This window comes from Pongo pygmaeus, chromosome 9 (genome assembly GCF_028885625.2).
Source record: "Pongo pygmaeus isolate AG05252 chromosome 9, NHGRI_mPonPyg2-v2.0_pri, whole genome shotgun sequence".
Lineage (NCBI taxonomy): Eukaryota > Metazoa > Chordata > Mammalia > Primates > Hominidae > Pongo > Pongo pygmaeus.
This window is the reverse complement of record NC_072382.2, coordinates 128,114,535-128,129,285: the sequence shown is the minus strand read 5'-3', so window position 1 is coordinate 128,129,285 and position 14,751 is coordinate 128,114,535. Positions and strand designations below refer to the sequence as shown.

General features: G+C 47.0%; 1 protein-coding gene across 1 annotated transcript in view; it reads right to left on the bottom strand.

The window, feature by feature from the left end:
* Window positions 1–13,862, bottom strand: part of DCPS (decapping enzyme, scavenger) — a 42,400-nt gene extending 28,538 nt beyond the window's left edge. Inside the window, exons 1-2 of the mRNA XM_054441565.2 lie at window positions 13,626–13,862; window positions 11,168–11,342 (exon numbers count right to left, since the gene is read on the bottom strand). Of these exons, the coding sequence (XP_054297540.2) occupies window positions 11,168–11,342; window positions 13,626–13,826 (376 nt within the window). The 5' untranslated portion in view covers window positions 13,827–13,862. The remainder of the gene's footprint in view (window positions 1–11,167; window positions 11,343–13,625) is intronic.
* Between the last annotated feature and the right edge of the window lie 889 nt (window positions 13,863–14,751).

Genomic DNA, 14,751 nt, shown 5'->3' with positions numbered 1-14,751 from the left:
CCTCTCGCTAGTCCTCTGAAGTCCAGAAAGCAGAGGGGGTAGGGAGGCAACAGGACCTGATGGCAAAACTCCAGGGTCTCCTGGCCCACAAGCAAATTTGGTAACTCCAAATGCAGCCATGGGGTGGCAGGAGAGGTCCTCAGTTACAATGGGTGGGAAACACGACTTCAGGATGGCTGTGGGGCTAATGGCACTCTGCAAAGCTCCGCGTGAACAGGAAGAGCAAGAGCTGATATGCAATGCGTCAGGGAGCTATGAAATGACAGGCTTGGCCTTAGAGCTGCGAGCCCCCCCACTTCTCCACACACAGAAAGAAACTATGCTGGGGTCGAGCAGACCAGACCACAATAAGAGCTGTAGGCTGAACACTCCAAAATATGGCCTCTCTCAACTTCCTGCCTGAAGGCATGTCTTTAATTCACTCTGAAAGGGGCACGGGTACCAAGTCTCAATGAATGTCACTGGACATACCACACTGTGCTGCACTGTAAAATATGAGTGAGCTCATGTGAATCACCAGCCATTGAAAGAAACCAGCAGCCTGAATAAGGATGACCAAGATAAACAACCAGATCCCAGAGGAAATAAAATAATTTGAGGGTCAGGAGATAATTTTAAAAATAATTCCAATTAGTGTGCCAGAGAGATTCAACACAATTTGGCCTCAATAAAAAAAAAAAAAAAAAGAGCAAAATGCTATGAGAATGAAATAATCAGAGAACCAGAGAGAGGAGAATTTAAAATATGACTGTCAAATTAACACCTTCACTAGAAGGTCTAGAAGACAAAATGCAGACAATCTACCAGACTATAAGAAAGAGGCTGGGCGGCCGGGCGCAGTGGCTCACGCCTGTAATCCCAGCACTTTGGGAGGCCGAGGCGGGTGGATCATGAGGTCAGGAGATCGAGACCATCCTGGCTAACATGGTGAAACCCCGTCTCTACTAAAAAATACAAAAAATTAGCTAGGTGTGGTGGCGGGCGCCTGTAGTCCCAGCTACTTGGGAGGCTGAGGCAGGAGAACGGCGTGAACCCGGGAAGCAGAGCTTGCAGTGAGCTGAGATCGCGCCACTGCACTCCAGCCTGGGCGACAGAGCGAGACTCCGTCTCAACAACAACAACAAAAAAAAAAAAAAAAAAAAAGAGGCCGGCCATGGTGGGTCACACCTGTAATCCCAGCACTTTGGGAGGCTGAGGTGGGCAGATCACCTGAGGTCAGGAGTTCAAGACCAGCCTGGCCAACAAGGTGAGCCGTACTTCAGCTAATCAAGAGAGTAAAACAAGAAAGTAAAACAAGAAAGAAACTGACGTAAAATACAGAAAACAACTAACTCACAAAAGTTGCAAAAGGAAGTCTCAGATTGAGACCTGAACAACTTGCTTAAAGAATCACCTGTCCAGATTGGAGAAGCAGGAAAGAGCTTTCTGGAAACAATGTTACCAGCAAGGAAGGAAATATGATGTAATGCAAGGGTGTCCAATCTTTTGGCTTCCCTGGGCCACACTGGAAGAAGAACTGTCTTGGGCCTTACATGAAATATACTAACACTAACAATAACTGATGAGCTGAAAAAAAAAAAAAAAAAAAGGAAATCACAGAAAAAATCTCATGTTTTAAGAAAGTTTATACATTTGTGTTGGGCCGCATTCAAAGCTGTCCTGGGCTGCGGGTTGGACAAGCTTGATGTACTGGATTATCAAACTGGATAATTTCAAGAGCAGAGTAAAGGTACGTTATTCCTTTAACCGCAATGAAAAAAGAGGCAACTAAAAACTCCATGAAAAAGTAAAAGCTAATAAAACAGTGGTTCAAATATGAAACAAACTAAAAAGCAGCATGATTTGAAGGACTGTTGGAATGCAAGAAAAGAGAATCCACTCGACCTGGACATCAAAAGCACTCTCCAGCCAGGCGTGGTGACTCACATCTGTAATCCCAGCACTTTGAAAGGGCGAGGTGGATGGATCACTTGAGGTCAGGAGTTCGAGACTAGCCTGGCCAACATGATGAAACCCTGTCTCTACTAAAAATACAAAAATTGGCCTGGTGTGGTGGCGGGCGCCTGTAATCCCAGCTACTCGGGAGGCTGAGGCAGGAGAATCGCTTGAACCCGGGAGGTGGAGGTTGCAATGAGCCGAGATGTACCACTGTACTCCAGTCTGGACAACAGACTGAGACTGTCTAAAAGAGAAAAAAAAGCACTCTCCTCTGAGTGGCATGGAGATGATACACTGGGCAGACGGAGGAAAAACTAGAAACTTAGCACTCTGGTTGAGCATGCATATTAATATGGCCTCAATCATGTAAATACTCCTTACTGGTTTTACTGGTTTTCTTTTTTTTTTTTTTTTAAGAGACAGGGTTTTGCTCTGCCACCCAGGTTGGAGTGCAGTGGCATAATCACGGTTCACTGCAGCCTTGACCTCCTGAGCTCAAGCAATCCTCCAACTTCAGCCTCCTGAGTAGCTGGAACTACAGGCACATGCCACCACACCCATCTCATTTTTGTATTTTTAGTAGAGAAAGGGTTTCACCATGTTGGCCAGGCTGGTCTCGAACTCCTGACCTCAAGTGATCCACCTGCCTCGGCCTCCCAAAGTGCTGGAATTACAGGCATGAGCTACTGCACCCGGCCCAGAAATATTCTTTTTATTTTTTTTAACTCTTATTTTAGGTTAAAGGGTACATGTACAGCTTTGTTTACAGGTAAATTGTCTCGCAGGGGTTTGGCATAGAGACTATTTCATCACCCAGGTAATAAGCATAATACCTGATAGGGAGTTTTTTGATCCTCTTACTCCTCCAACCCTCTACCCTCAAGTGAGCATTTAGGTTGATTCCATGTCTTTGCTATCATGAATAAGTTCTACAACGAACATATGTGTGCATGTGTCTTTATGGTAGAGCAATTTTAAAAATTTTTTTATTTTTTTATTTCAATAGGTTTTTGGGGAACAGGTAGGAACTTACATGAATAAGTTCTTTAGTGGTGATTTCTGAGATTTTGATGCACGCATCACCTGAGCAGTGTACATTGTACCTAATGTATAACCTTTTATCCCTACCACTCCCCACCCTTTCCTCTAAGTCCCATGTATCATTCTTATGCCTTTTCATCCTGATAGCTTAGCTCCCACATATGAATGAGAACATACAATGTTTGGTTTTCCATTCCTGAGTTATTTCACTTAGAATAATATTCTCCAATTCCATCCAGGTTGCTGCAAATGCCATTATTTCATTCCTTTTTATGGCTGAGTAGTATTCCATGGTATGATATATACCACATTTTCTCTATCCACTTGTTGACTGATGGACATTTGGGCTGGTTCCATATTTTTGCAATCACAAGTTGTGCTGCTATAAACATGTATGTGCAAGTATCTTTTTCATACAATGACTTTTTTTCCTCTGGGTAGACACCTAGTAGTGGGATTGCCGGATCAAATGGTAGATCTACTTTTAGTTCTTTAAGGAATCTCCACACTGTTTCCCATAATGGTTGTACTAGTTTCCATTCTCACCAACAGTGTAGAAGTGTTCCCTTTTCACTGCATCCACACCAACATCTAGACTGAATAAAGAAATGTGGTACATTTACACCATGGAATACTATACAGCCATAAGAAAGAGTGAGATCATGTCGTTTGCTGCAACATGGATGGAGCTGGAGGCCATTATCCTAAGCCAACTAAGGCAGGAACAGAAAACCAAATATGTGTGTTCTTACTTATACGTGGGAGCTAAACGTTGAGGACATATGGACACAAAGAAGAGAACAACAATCATTGGGAAGAAAAGGGGCTGGCCCAGCCATCCCCACACCCCAAAACAGGGGAAGCATGCAGAAATGAAAGTCCATGAATGCCCAAAACCCAGAAGCAGGAGGCTGAAACCAAATACCTTCACTTTGAGAACTGTGACTGAAAACCACACTTCAGAATGAGGATGGAGCCCTTGAAATTCATGGGACGATCTTTCTAGTCCATCTAAGGACCTGCCAATTTGTCTTAACTTTCAACTGGGAAATACATTGTACATATAAAACACGGGTGTGTGTGTATATAAAATATGTACCACTTAAAGACCTAAGTAAAATAAAAAGAATACATATGCTCAGAACACACAATCCAAGAAACAGAATATAACCAGAAATTTTAACATTCTCTCTGTCCTGCCCCACCCCAACCAAGGATAATCACCTCCCTGATTTGGGGGTTAATCATTTCCTTTTTGTCCTCAAAGTCTTATTACACATGTATGCATCCCTAGGCAGTATATTGTTCAGTTCTGCTTTTCAACTTTGTACCATTTTAATCATACCATGTGTATTCTGTGTCATGCTTTTCTTGCCCTACATGGTGAGATTTATCCTTCATTGATACAGGCAGCTGTAGTTCATTTTCACTGCTGTAGCGAGGCACTGTAGGACTATACCTCGGTTTATCTACCTACTCTACTGTTATTTGATTGTTTCTAGTTTGTTCTATTATTAACAATGCTACCAAGCAAACTCTTCTGAGAATGACTTGTCTTTTAAAATGCTCCTTCCAAACAAGTCCTCACCCCTCCCTCAGGAGGTCTGGGTTTTGCCTCTGCAAATAGCACAGGGCAGAAAACCCTGGCCTGTGGCTACAGTACCGGGAGTTCCCTGCAACCAGAGAAATGATTCCCAGGATCCCATCCCTCTGCTCCCCGCCCTGGCCTCACTCACAAATGCCTGTCTCCTCTTCTGAACTTGAGATTTCACCTCCTGGTTTACATGGGGAAACAATTGGCCTTTTAAGAGGCAGCCTGGATTTCTGAGTCACACCCCTCTCCCTGCTATCTCCTCCCCCTTCTTCCCCAGGTAAAAGAGAACAGACCACAATAAAGGGCTCCATTGACAGGCCGCAGGGTGACAGCTATGGCAGAAAGGAGATGCAGGCCTTGCCCGGCCTGGAGGGTCAGAGGAAGCTCTCGGATGCCAGCCTTCGGGCCATTAGCTCCTCACATGTGCCACACAGCAACAGGAAGAAGGAAACCTACCCATGGGCAGAGCCAGTCACTTTTCCATGTTATATATATGATTCCATTTAAAGCTCACATAAATTGAAAGGTGGAAAAAAATAACAGGCAACACCATAATTACACTTATTGGATACAGACCATATGACAGCTACTGTGCCACGTGCTCTATACACCTTCTCTTAACGGGTCCTAATCCAGGACAGTGGCCATGAAGTCAATTTAGGGGATTAAGACCAGCATTTTAAAAAAAGAAACCAGCTGGGCGTGGTGGCTCACTCCTGTAATCCCAGCACTCTGAGCGGCCAAAGCGGGCGGATCACCCGAGATCAGGAGTTTTAAGACCAGCCTGGCCAACGTGGTGAAAACCCTTCTCTATTAAAAATACAAAAAATTAGCTGGGTGTGATGACAGGTGCCTGTAGTCCCAGCTGCTCAGGAGGCTGAGGCAAGAGAATGGCTTGAACCCGGGAGGCAGAGGTTGCAGTGAGCCGAGATCGCACCACTGCACTCCAGCCTGGGTGACAGAGAGAGATTCTGCCTCAAAAATAAATAAATAGTTTTAAAAATTAAAAAATAAAAAAGGAAACCAATAAGACTGAAACTAGATAGAAAATACTACCGAGTATGCCATAGCGGATGGGTAAGTATTGTTTAAAGTTTCACTTCTGGCCAGATGCAGTGGCTCACGCCTGTAATCCCAGCAATTTGGGAGGCCGAGGCAGGTGGATCACCTGAGGTCGGGAGTCCGAGACTAGCCTGGCCAATGTGGTGAAACCCCATCTCTACTAAAAATACAAAAATTAGCCAGGCGTGGTGGCGGATGCCTGTAATCCCAGCTACTCGGGAGGCTGAGGCTGGAGAATCACTCGAACCCGGGAGGCGGAGGTTGCAGTAAGCCAATATCGCGCCATTGCACTCTAGCCTGGACTACAAGAGCAAAACTCCGTCTCAAAAACAAACTAACTAACTAACTAAATAAATAAAGTTTCACTTCTATTCACGTCTATTAGTCCATGTGTAATAGACCATAATGTGAAACGTATCTCTCACTGCAGGCAGTGGCTAAAGTTGTGAAAACTTCCTTATCTGTTTCATAACCGTCCCACTGAGGTAAGTTCAGTTTCTAACCTAATTTAACAGAAAATAACTGAAGCTACTTCCCCAACTTCATCTGTAGTACACACCCCTGCCACCATCCCACCCCATCACTCTTGACATAACAGCCTAATTTCTGTTCTTCTTTCCATGCCCAGAACACGTGCTATTCCTCAGCCCAGAGTGTTCTCCCCTCTTTGCACAGCTGGCTTCTTCCCATCCTTCAGGCCTCAGCCAGGGTGTCATCTCCACTGCAGAGAGCCCTCCTAGAGCCCTGGTCTGAGTAGGCTCTCTCCTGCTCATGGCTACTCAGACATCTGCTTCCTTGTTTGCTGTCTGCCTTCCCCACTAGAACTGCAAAGACAGGGAGACATCGGTTATGTTCACCAACACAGACCTTGCTTCTACTAGAGTAGCTGGCACATAGCAGACACTTCACATTTGTTAAGTGAATAAAGAAATGTCCCAGGTCCTCATGGTTAGCAAATGGCAAAGCCAGGATTCGCACCCAGGTCTGTCTGACGTGAGGCTTGTTCTCAGCACTGGCACTGTGCTAAAACTCAGAAATAGCACGTTGCTGCCCCAGTGCACACCATGAGAAAGCATGAGTGCCCCAGCATGACTAACTCCTAAAGCCCATGCTCTCTCCATTATGTCATTGGGATGGACACTGCAGCTGGAAGGATGAGTGGCTCACAGAAGCAGCCTCTTGTAGTCAGCTGAGAGCGTGGAGAGGATAAATGAATGAGGAGATTGCAAAACCTCCAGACTTGAAGAGAAAAAGAAAGTTGCCAGTGACCAGAGAAATACCAGAAAAAAATCCGCTGAGCCCATGATTTCTACTGTGGCCAGCTCAGAAATGAGGGGTGGGGGCTCCCCTAGGCAAACAGTATTCTAGGAAGGAGGTCTAGAGAAGCCGCCAGAGACAGCAGAAAAACTCAAAGGCACAACCATGCAGGGGGACAGAGGGCTGAGGCTGCAGGAACTGCACATTCAGGGCCCTCGGGGTGGGCAGCATTGAGTTGACTCCAAGGCTGGGACTGGAGAGGGAGGTCCCAGGCTCTGACTCAGCTGGCCGTCCCACAGAGGGGACAGCTGGAGTGGGCCACAGGACTATTTGGCAATGCTGCCACCTTGTGGCTGTGGAATGCCCAGCCCACAGGAAAACAAATCTACACATAGGTCAGTTTGTGGGTTCATTCTTCACTTATTGAAAGCACCTAATATGGGCCACATGGCTCCAGCCTTCGAGGACCTCACCCCTTATATCCAGGCAGTGACCAAACTCTCCTCTTTTCACCACTATGTCCCCACCCCTGACCCCAAACAAGACTGTGAGGACAAGGATGGTATCTTACTCATCTCTGAAGCTACGGTACGCGGCATAGGGTCAGGCACATGAGACTAATAATAGCAGCTACTACTTAATATGTGCTCAGTGCTTTTAAGTACATTAGCGCATCGGATTCTTGAATTGCACCTATGAGACCTCCAAATGGAGATGTCAAGGAGGGCTTTATTTCAATATGAGCCCGGAGTTCTTGGAGAGGTCAAGGATGGAGAAATAAAGGTGGGCGTCGCCGGCATACAGATGGTGTTTTTTTAAAGACCAGCGCCTCTCAAAGTTTTAGGTGCATATGGCTCACCAGGGAGTTGTGCTAAAATGCAGACTCCGATGATTCCGTAGTCTGAAATGGGGAGGAGATTCTGTTTCTACCAGACTCCCAGGTGGTGCCAATACTGCTGGTTCACAAACCACACTTTGAGTGGTAAAAATCTGGAACAGAGGTTAACAAACAATGGCCAGCTGGGCCTCTATTTGTACAATCAGCAAACCAAGAGTGGTATTTTCATTTTCACAGGGGTTGAGAAAAAGAAGAAGGAAGGAGAAGGCAGAAAAGGCAGAAGAAGAAGGGGTTGGGGAGGAAGATGGGAAGAAAAGAAGAAGAGGAGACAGAGACCATTTGTGCCTCACAAGGCCTAGAATGTTTACTCTTTGGTTTTTGACAGAAAAAGTTTGATAATCCTGACCTCGAATATCACCCAGGGAAAAGGTATGCAGCTAAACAAGGGAGCAACCGGGCCCTGAAGCAAACCACTGAGACTTCCAAATCCCCATCCCTAGTTTTGGCAGGAAAAGCAGGAGTGAAAGGCACCGCATGTACAGTCGGCCCTCCGTATTGTGGGTTCCATATCTGTGGATTCAACCAAACGAAGAATAAAAATACTTAAAAAAAAGAAGGACATTGCGTCTGTACTGAATACGTACAGACTTTTCTTGTCATTATTACCTAAAAAACATGGTATAATAACTATTTACATAGCATTTACATTGTAGCAGGTAGGAGATGTGCTTAGGATACATGCAAATACTACACCATTTTATATCAGGGACTTGAGCATCCATAGATTTTAGTATCCAAGGAGAGTCCTGGAACCAATCCCCAGTGGATACTGAGGGATGACTTATATGCCAAGAAGGCAGGAAGGCCAGGGGCAGTGGCTCATGCCTGTAACTGTAATCCCAGCACTTTGGATCACCTGAGGTCAGGAGTTCAAGACCAGCCTGGCCAACATGGTGAAACCCCCTCTCTATTAAAAATACAAAAATTAGCTGGGCGTGGTGGTGTGTGCCTGTAAATCCCAGCTACTCGGGAGGCTGAGGCAGGAGAACCACTTGAACCTGGGAGGCGGAGGTTGCAGTGAGCCGAGAACGTGCCATTGCACTCCAGCCTGGGCGACAAGAGCAAAACTCTATCTCAAAAAAAAAAAAAAAAAAAAAGGCAGGAAAAGAAAAGATGAACTAACATCTGAGGCTCCCAGGTGGGTGGGGGTGGCCCTGGAGACACCTGGGGTTCTGAGTGGGAACAAGGACTTGTGGTGGGCCAATAACCCACTGCCTCTTTCAGTGTTCATCTTGGGAAAAACAATAGCAACAGAAAGAGCGGGCAGGGACTACCTCCACTTGTGTGCAATGCCACAGAAGGACTGGGAAAATAAAAAGGAGAGCCTGTGAATTCCACAGGGTTCATCTGTCGGGCAGAACATTCTGAATTTTGGCCAAGGGTGGGGAGGGTGGGTAGAGGGATTTCAGAAGGTGAGGGAAAGGGTGTGGCAGTAAAATAGTAGCCCCCAGAGCCTGTAATGCGGGGGCCACCCCAAGTTGTGTTTGGCCACGGTGCCTTCTGTCATTCTTCTGCCGCCCTGTGCTGAGGAATACATTTGCTTAAACGTCAATGCCTGAGAAAGTAAATACAGCTGTCCATTTCCATCAACTTGCACCAATTAATCTGGCTTTTGCTCAATGGAAGACAAGGCTGTTTTGCATTAAGTCATGAAAGGTTTGCTTGTCTCACCATCAAGTGTTCACATATTTCCAAAGGACAACAATAGCACCCTTTCATGGAGGGCAGAAAAGAATATCTATCAAAAGACTGTGGGGCAGGATATCTGCAAAGCCAGACTGCTCTTAAATGCTGGAGGGCAAACAAGAAGACAGAAGGATATGACAAAGTCACCATGTGCTGTAAAACAGATTCCAGAATTTGCTGGTTGGAAGGAATCTCTAAGGTCAACCAGTCTCCCTCATGTTTCCAACAAAGCTGCCTACAAAATCTAACCATCTTGAGAAAAAATGTACATGTCACACCTGGCTTTTTAATAAATTAAGAAATGCTTGCAATGAAAAACAAATCTCTGCCTTTTAACCCACGAGTTCTTGCCCTTCTCTCCCATCCCCCTTGATCTCACTAGTTGTCTTTCCCACCAGAAAGTAGGTTCCTTCAGGGAAGTGACTGATTTTTGCAGCACCAAGCACACTGGCCGGCCCACAGAATGAGTATGGTGAGGAAGACCCCAGTCTACTGAAAAACCTTAGCTTTCCTGCCACCTACTGGCTGCGTGATTTTGGACAAGTTATTTAACCTTTCAAAAACCGGTTTCCTCATTCGTAAAGTCCTCCTTATGAGAGGGCTGTTTTGAGGATTAACTGTGTTAATACATGTAGATTACTTGGAATGCTGACTGGCACAATAGTAAGGATTTCCTAAGTGTTGTTGACAATTTTTATCATTCAATTAGTAGATTAATCTATTATTCTGGCCGGGCACGGTGGCTCACACCTGTAATCCCAGCACTTTAGGAGGCCAAGACTGGTGGATCACAAGGTCAGGAGTTCAAGACCAGCCTGGCCATGATGGAAACCCTGTCTCTACTAAAAATACAAAAATTAGCCGGGCGTGGTGGCGGGCACCTGTAATCCCAGCTACTCGGGAGGCTGAGGCAAGAGAATTGCTTAAACCTGTGAGGCGGAGGTTGCAGTGAGCCGAGATCACGCCACTGCACTCTAACCTGGGCAACAGAGCAAGACTCCATCTCAAAAAAAAAAAAATCTATTATTCTAGCCCATGAATCACACTCTTTCCCTAAAACATACTACACTACAACAAGGTTTCTCTCTTTTTTTTTTTTTTTTGAGATAGGGTTTTGCTCCATCACCCAGGCTAGAGTACAGTGGCACAATCTCGGCTCATTGCAACCTCTGCCTCCTGGGTTCAAGCGAGTCTCCCACCTCAGCCTCCCAAGTAGCCGGGATTACAGGTGAACGTTACCATGCCCAGCTAAATTTTGTATTTTTAGTAGAGATGAGGTTTCACCATGTTGGCCAAGAGTCTGGTCTCGAACTCCCGACCTCAGGTGATCTGCCCGCCTTGGCCTCCCAAAGTGCTGGGATTACAGGTGTGGGCCATCGCACCTGGCCGGCTTTCTGAGTTTCAGCACTATTGACATTACTTTGCTGTGGGAGCCTGTCCTGTACATTGTAAGGTGTTTAGCAGCATTCTTGATCTCCACCCACTAGATGCCAGAAGCAACACCCCACCACCACCCCCGATTCTGACAATCAAAAATGTCTTCACCAATGGCCAAATGTCCCCTAGGGAAGTAATCTCCCTATTGGACTAGAATATGCAAATCGGGTATAGAGAGTCTGGTCACCATACCACCTAATTTCCCACCATCCCATTCTCCCTCCATACAGCCACCCTGGCCACCTCTTGCTCACCATTCAGTTGTCTTGGAGGGAACAAGTGATAGGTGCTGTAGATATCATTGGAGAATTGCAACTGGAGCTCAGGGCTGCCCGTCAGGAGCTGAGCCACCTGTTCCACCTGAAATGGTGTCTTCTCCAGGATCACAACGGCATCCTCTCCATCCCCATCCCCAGAGGCCTCATTCACCTGTGGGCAGAGGCATCATCAGTGGGCTCAAGGGCAGAACCACAATGAGACTCTGGAGAGCAAGACAGAAGCTCCCAGGCCCTTTGAAATCCCAATACTTGGGATTTCCTTCCCTGAAGTCTTCCCTCTGGGGAAGTCTAGCCAATGGCACTCACATTTCACATTTCTTTTCTCAGAAAAGGCATCTCTTTTTTTTTTTTTTTTTTTTTTTTTTTTGAGATGGAGTGTTGCTCTGTTGCCCAGGCTGGAGTGCAATGGCATGATCTCGGCTCACTGCAACCTCCACCTCCTGGGCTCAAGCAATTCTCCTGCCACAGCCTCCTGAGTAGCTGGGATTACAGGCGCACGCCACCACACCTGGCTAATTTTTGTATTTTTAGTAGAGATGGGGTTTCGCCATGTTGGCCAGGCTGGTCTTGAACTCCCGACCTCAAATGATATGCCTGCCTCAGCCTCCCAAAGTGCTGGGATTACAGGTGTGAGCCACCATGCCCAGCCAGAGAAGGCATCTCCACCCAAATCCTTGTGGCAGTTCTCACACCTTTCTTCCCCAGCATACAAGGCTTCTCAGTTGTCTTCCATTTTAGGCTTAGAAGACCTCTGTCAAGTTCTCCCCATTTCAGAAGATGAAAAACAGACCCTGAGTGACTTGCCCAAGGTCACATGAACAGTCAGCGTTGAAACAGAAACTAGAACCTAGGTCTCCCAAGTGACTCCTAGCTCAAAGGCTCTCATGACTAACACCTTCAACAGGTGCTGCACACTGAAGACAGCTGGGCTGAGAGAACCAGACAGAACCTCATACAAAAAACAGAAAACAAGAAACAAAAACAAACAACCAACCAAAAAAACAACAAAAAACAAGGCCCAGCGCAGTGGCTCACGCCTGTAATCCCAGCACTTTGGGAGTCAGAGGTGGGTGGATCACCTGAGGTCAGGAGTTCAAGACCAGCCTGGCCAACATGGTGAAACCCCATCTCTACTAAAAATACGAAAATTAGCTGGGCATGGTGGCAGATGCCTGTAATCCCAGCTACTTGGGAGGCTGAGGCAGGAGAATCACTTGAATCCAGGAAGTGGAGGTTGCAGTGAGCCAAGATAGTGCCATTGCACTCCAGCCTGGACAAGAAGAGTGAAACTCCATCTCAAAAAAAAAAAAAAAAAAAAACAAGCCGGGTGCGGTGGCTCACGCCTGTAATCCCAGCACTTTGGGAGGCAGAGGCAAGAGGATCACCTGAGGTCAGGAGTTCGAGACCAGCCTGGCCAACATGGTGAAACCCCCATCTCTACTAAAAATACAAAAATTAGCTGGGCATGGTGGCGGAGGCCTGTAATCCCAGCTATTCGGCAGGCTGAGGCAGGTAGAATCGCTTGAACTCGGGAGGCAGAGGTTGCAGTGAGCCGAGATCACATCACTGCACTCTAGCCTGGGTGACAGAGAGGAGAGACTCCGTCTCAAAAATAAATAAATAAATAAAAATTTAAAAACCAGATACACACAGAGGCCAAGGTTCCCTGATCCTTCCAAAGGTGAGAGTTTCTGCTAGTAGTTCTGGGGAGCCCCCTTATCTGCCCTGGCTAGGCCTCCTCACTAGTTTTTGGGGTACCCCCATATCTGCCCTGGCTAGGCCTCCTCACTAGTTCCTGGAATGGTCTCCATCTCTCCTCAGCCCCTGCCAGACTGCTGAGCACATTGGTATTGGAACAAGATGTGTGTATCTGTCTCGCCAGAAATATTCCGTAGTCCTGAAGATCAGGGATGGTAACTTTCATCTCCACATCCCCAGTACCTAGTTTAGTGTCTGACATGCATGAAAGTGCGTGCGTAGAACTGAATTAACAATTATAATATATTGTTCTCCTGTTAGGGCTGAAGTCGTGTAAGGCAGGGATCACATCTCCTACAGTCTCATGTCGTTTCCAGGGACAGGGATGAGCGAGACATCTAACATTTACTGGGTTCCTAGTCCCTGTATACATAAATGGATGATGAATGGCTGGGGAATGTAACATGTGATCTTTAATCTGCAATGCACTCTCCTAGTAGATATTTCTAGTGAAGGAGACATTAGAAAAATTAGAGCTAGATGTGTTCATTGCCTTAATTTCAAAGACAATCTTGCCGCCTTTCACCGCCCCTCTATGCATTCTAGTGGCGCACTCCCGCCTTCTCCGAGTGATAATGATTGGTATTTTCCAGCCGAGATCCGAAAAAAATCTGCCTCCGAGGCGATGATTGGTTCACTGCTTCCCGCATCCCACCTCAGGGTTGCCTCCTGGTACCTTCCCGTGTAGGAAAATGATTTTGTCCCGCGCAGACTCCCTCAGCACTTTTTGCAGTCTGAAGCCGGAGAACGGCAAGCGGACAGAAGCACGGGTACCATTTCCAACTCCTGACTCCTTTTCCTCTGTGCTGGCAGCGTGGGCCTCCTCCACGTCCAATTCGCGCTTTCTCTTGCCGAGTTGAGGAGCTGCGTCCGCCATGCTGCCCGGGAGGCGGTGTGCGCCTGCGCCCCCTGCGCCGGCCCCGCCCCTAACCCGAATCCAGCGGCCTGGCTGGGCTGCTAACTCCCGGCGTGCCCTGCTCTGGCAGCCGCTCCTGCGGGCTGCGGGCTGCGGGCCGCGCATGGCGGAGCCCGCTGACCTGTCCCAGGGCGCGCCTTTCAACCAGGTTACTGCCTTTGGCCCCGTTGTGGTGCCGGCCGGCCCTCAGGGAAGGGAAAAGAAGGCTGAGAGTCCCGAAAGCGGCGGGCCAGAGGTGACTGCGCAGTGAAGAGGGACCCCCAGGCCCACGCCCCGGGGTGGGAGCCGAAGACCCCCTTGGGCCACGGGAGTGGTGGAGGCCTTGTTTGAGTACCGACATTTTAATCATAGTTACACCGACGTTGACCAATTATCGGGGAAGCAACGTTTCTGACGCAAATCCGTGAGCCCATTTGATTCCTTGGTCGATTTTTTATACCGAGTATTTAAGCCATTTCCATTTTTCTCCCATTTTAATTACTTTGCAGAAATTTTCTTCGTGGTCAGTTTTTTACTTTGTAGACTCAGTACTTTTCTGTTGACAAGAAAGGTAAACGAATACGGCCAGAAGAACCATCTCCACCACCCACTTATTTCCGGGCTAGAGGCATCCCCCTCCTATCTTGTTTGCCTGTATTTCTGCCCTGCTACCCGGGGATATGATTTGCTGTATGATTCGTCTCCCAGGGTTTCGTTTCCCTTTTTTTTTTTTTTGCCATATAAAATTATTACTTGTAACTTATGCTGTTGAGGGTTTCTTTGGTGACCATTGTTTCTGGTTAGCCCGTTTTTCGCTGGTGTTATTTAACAGATCTAAATTTTGTGAAGAGTTGGTACTTACGGACGGGCGCGGTGGCTCACGCCTGTAATCCCAGCACTTCGAGAG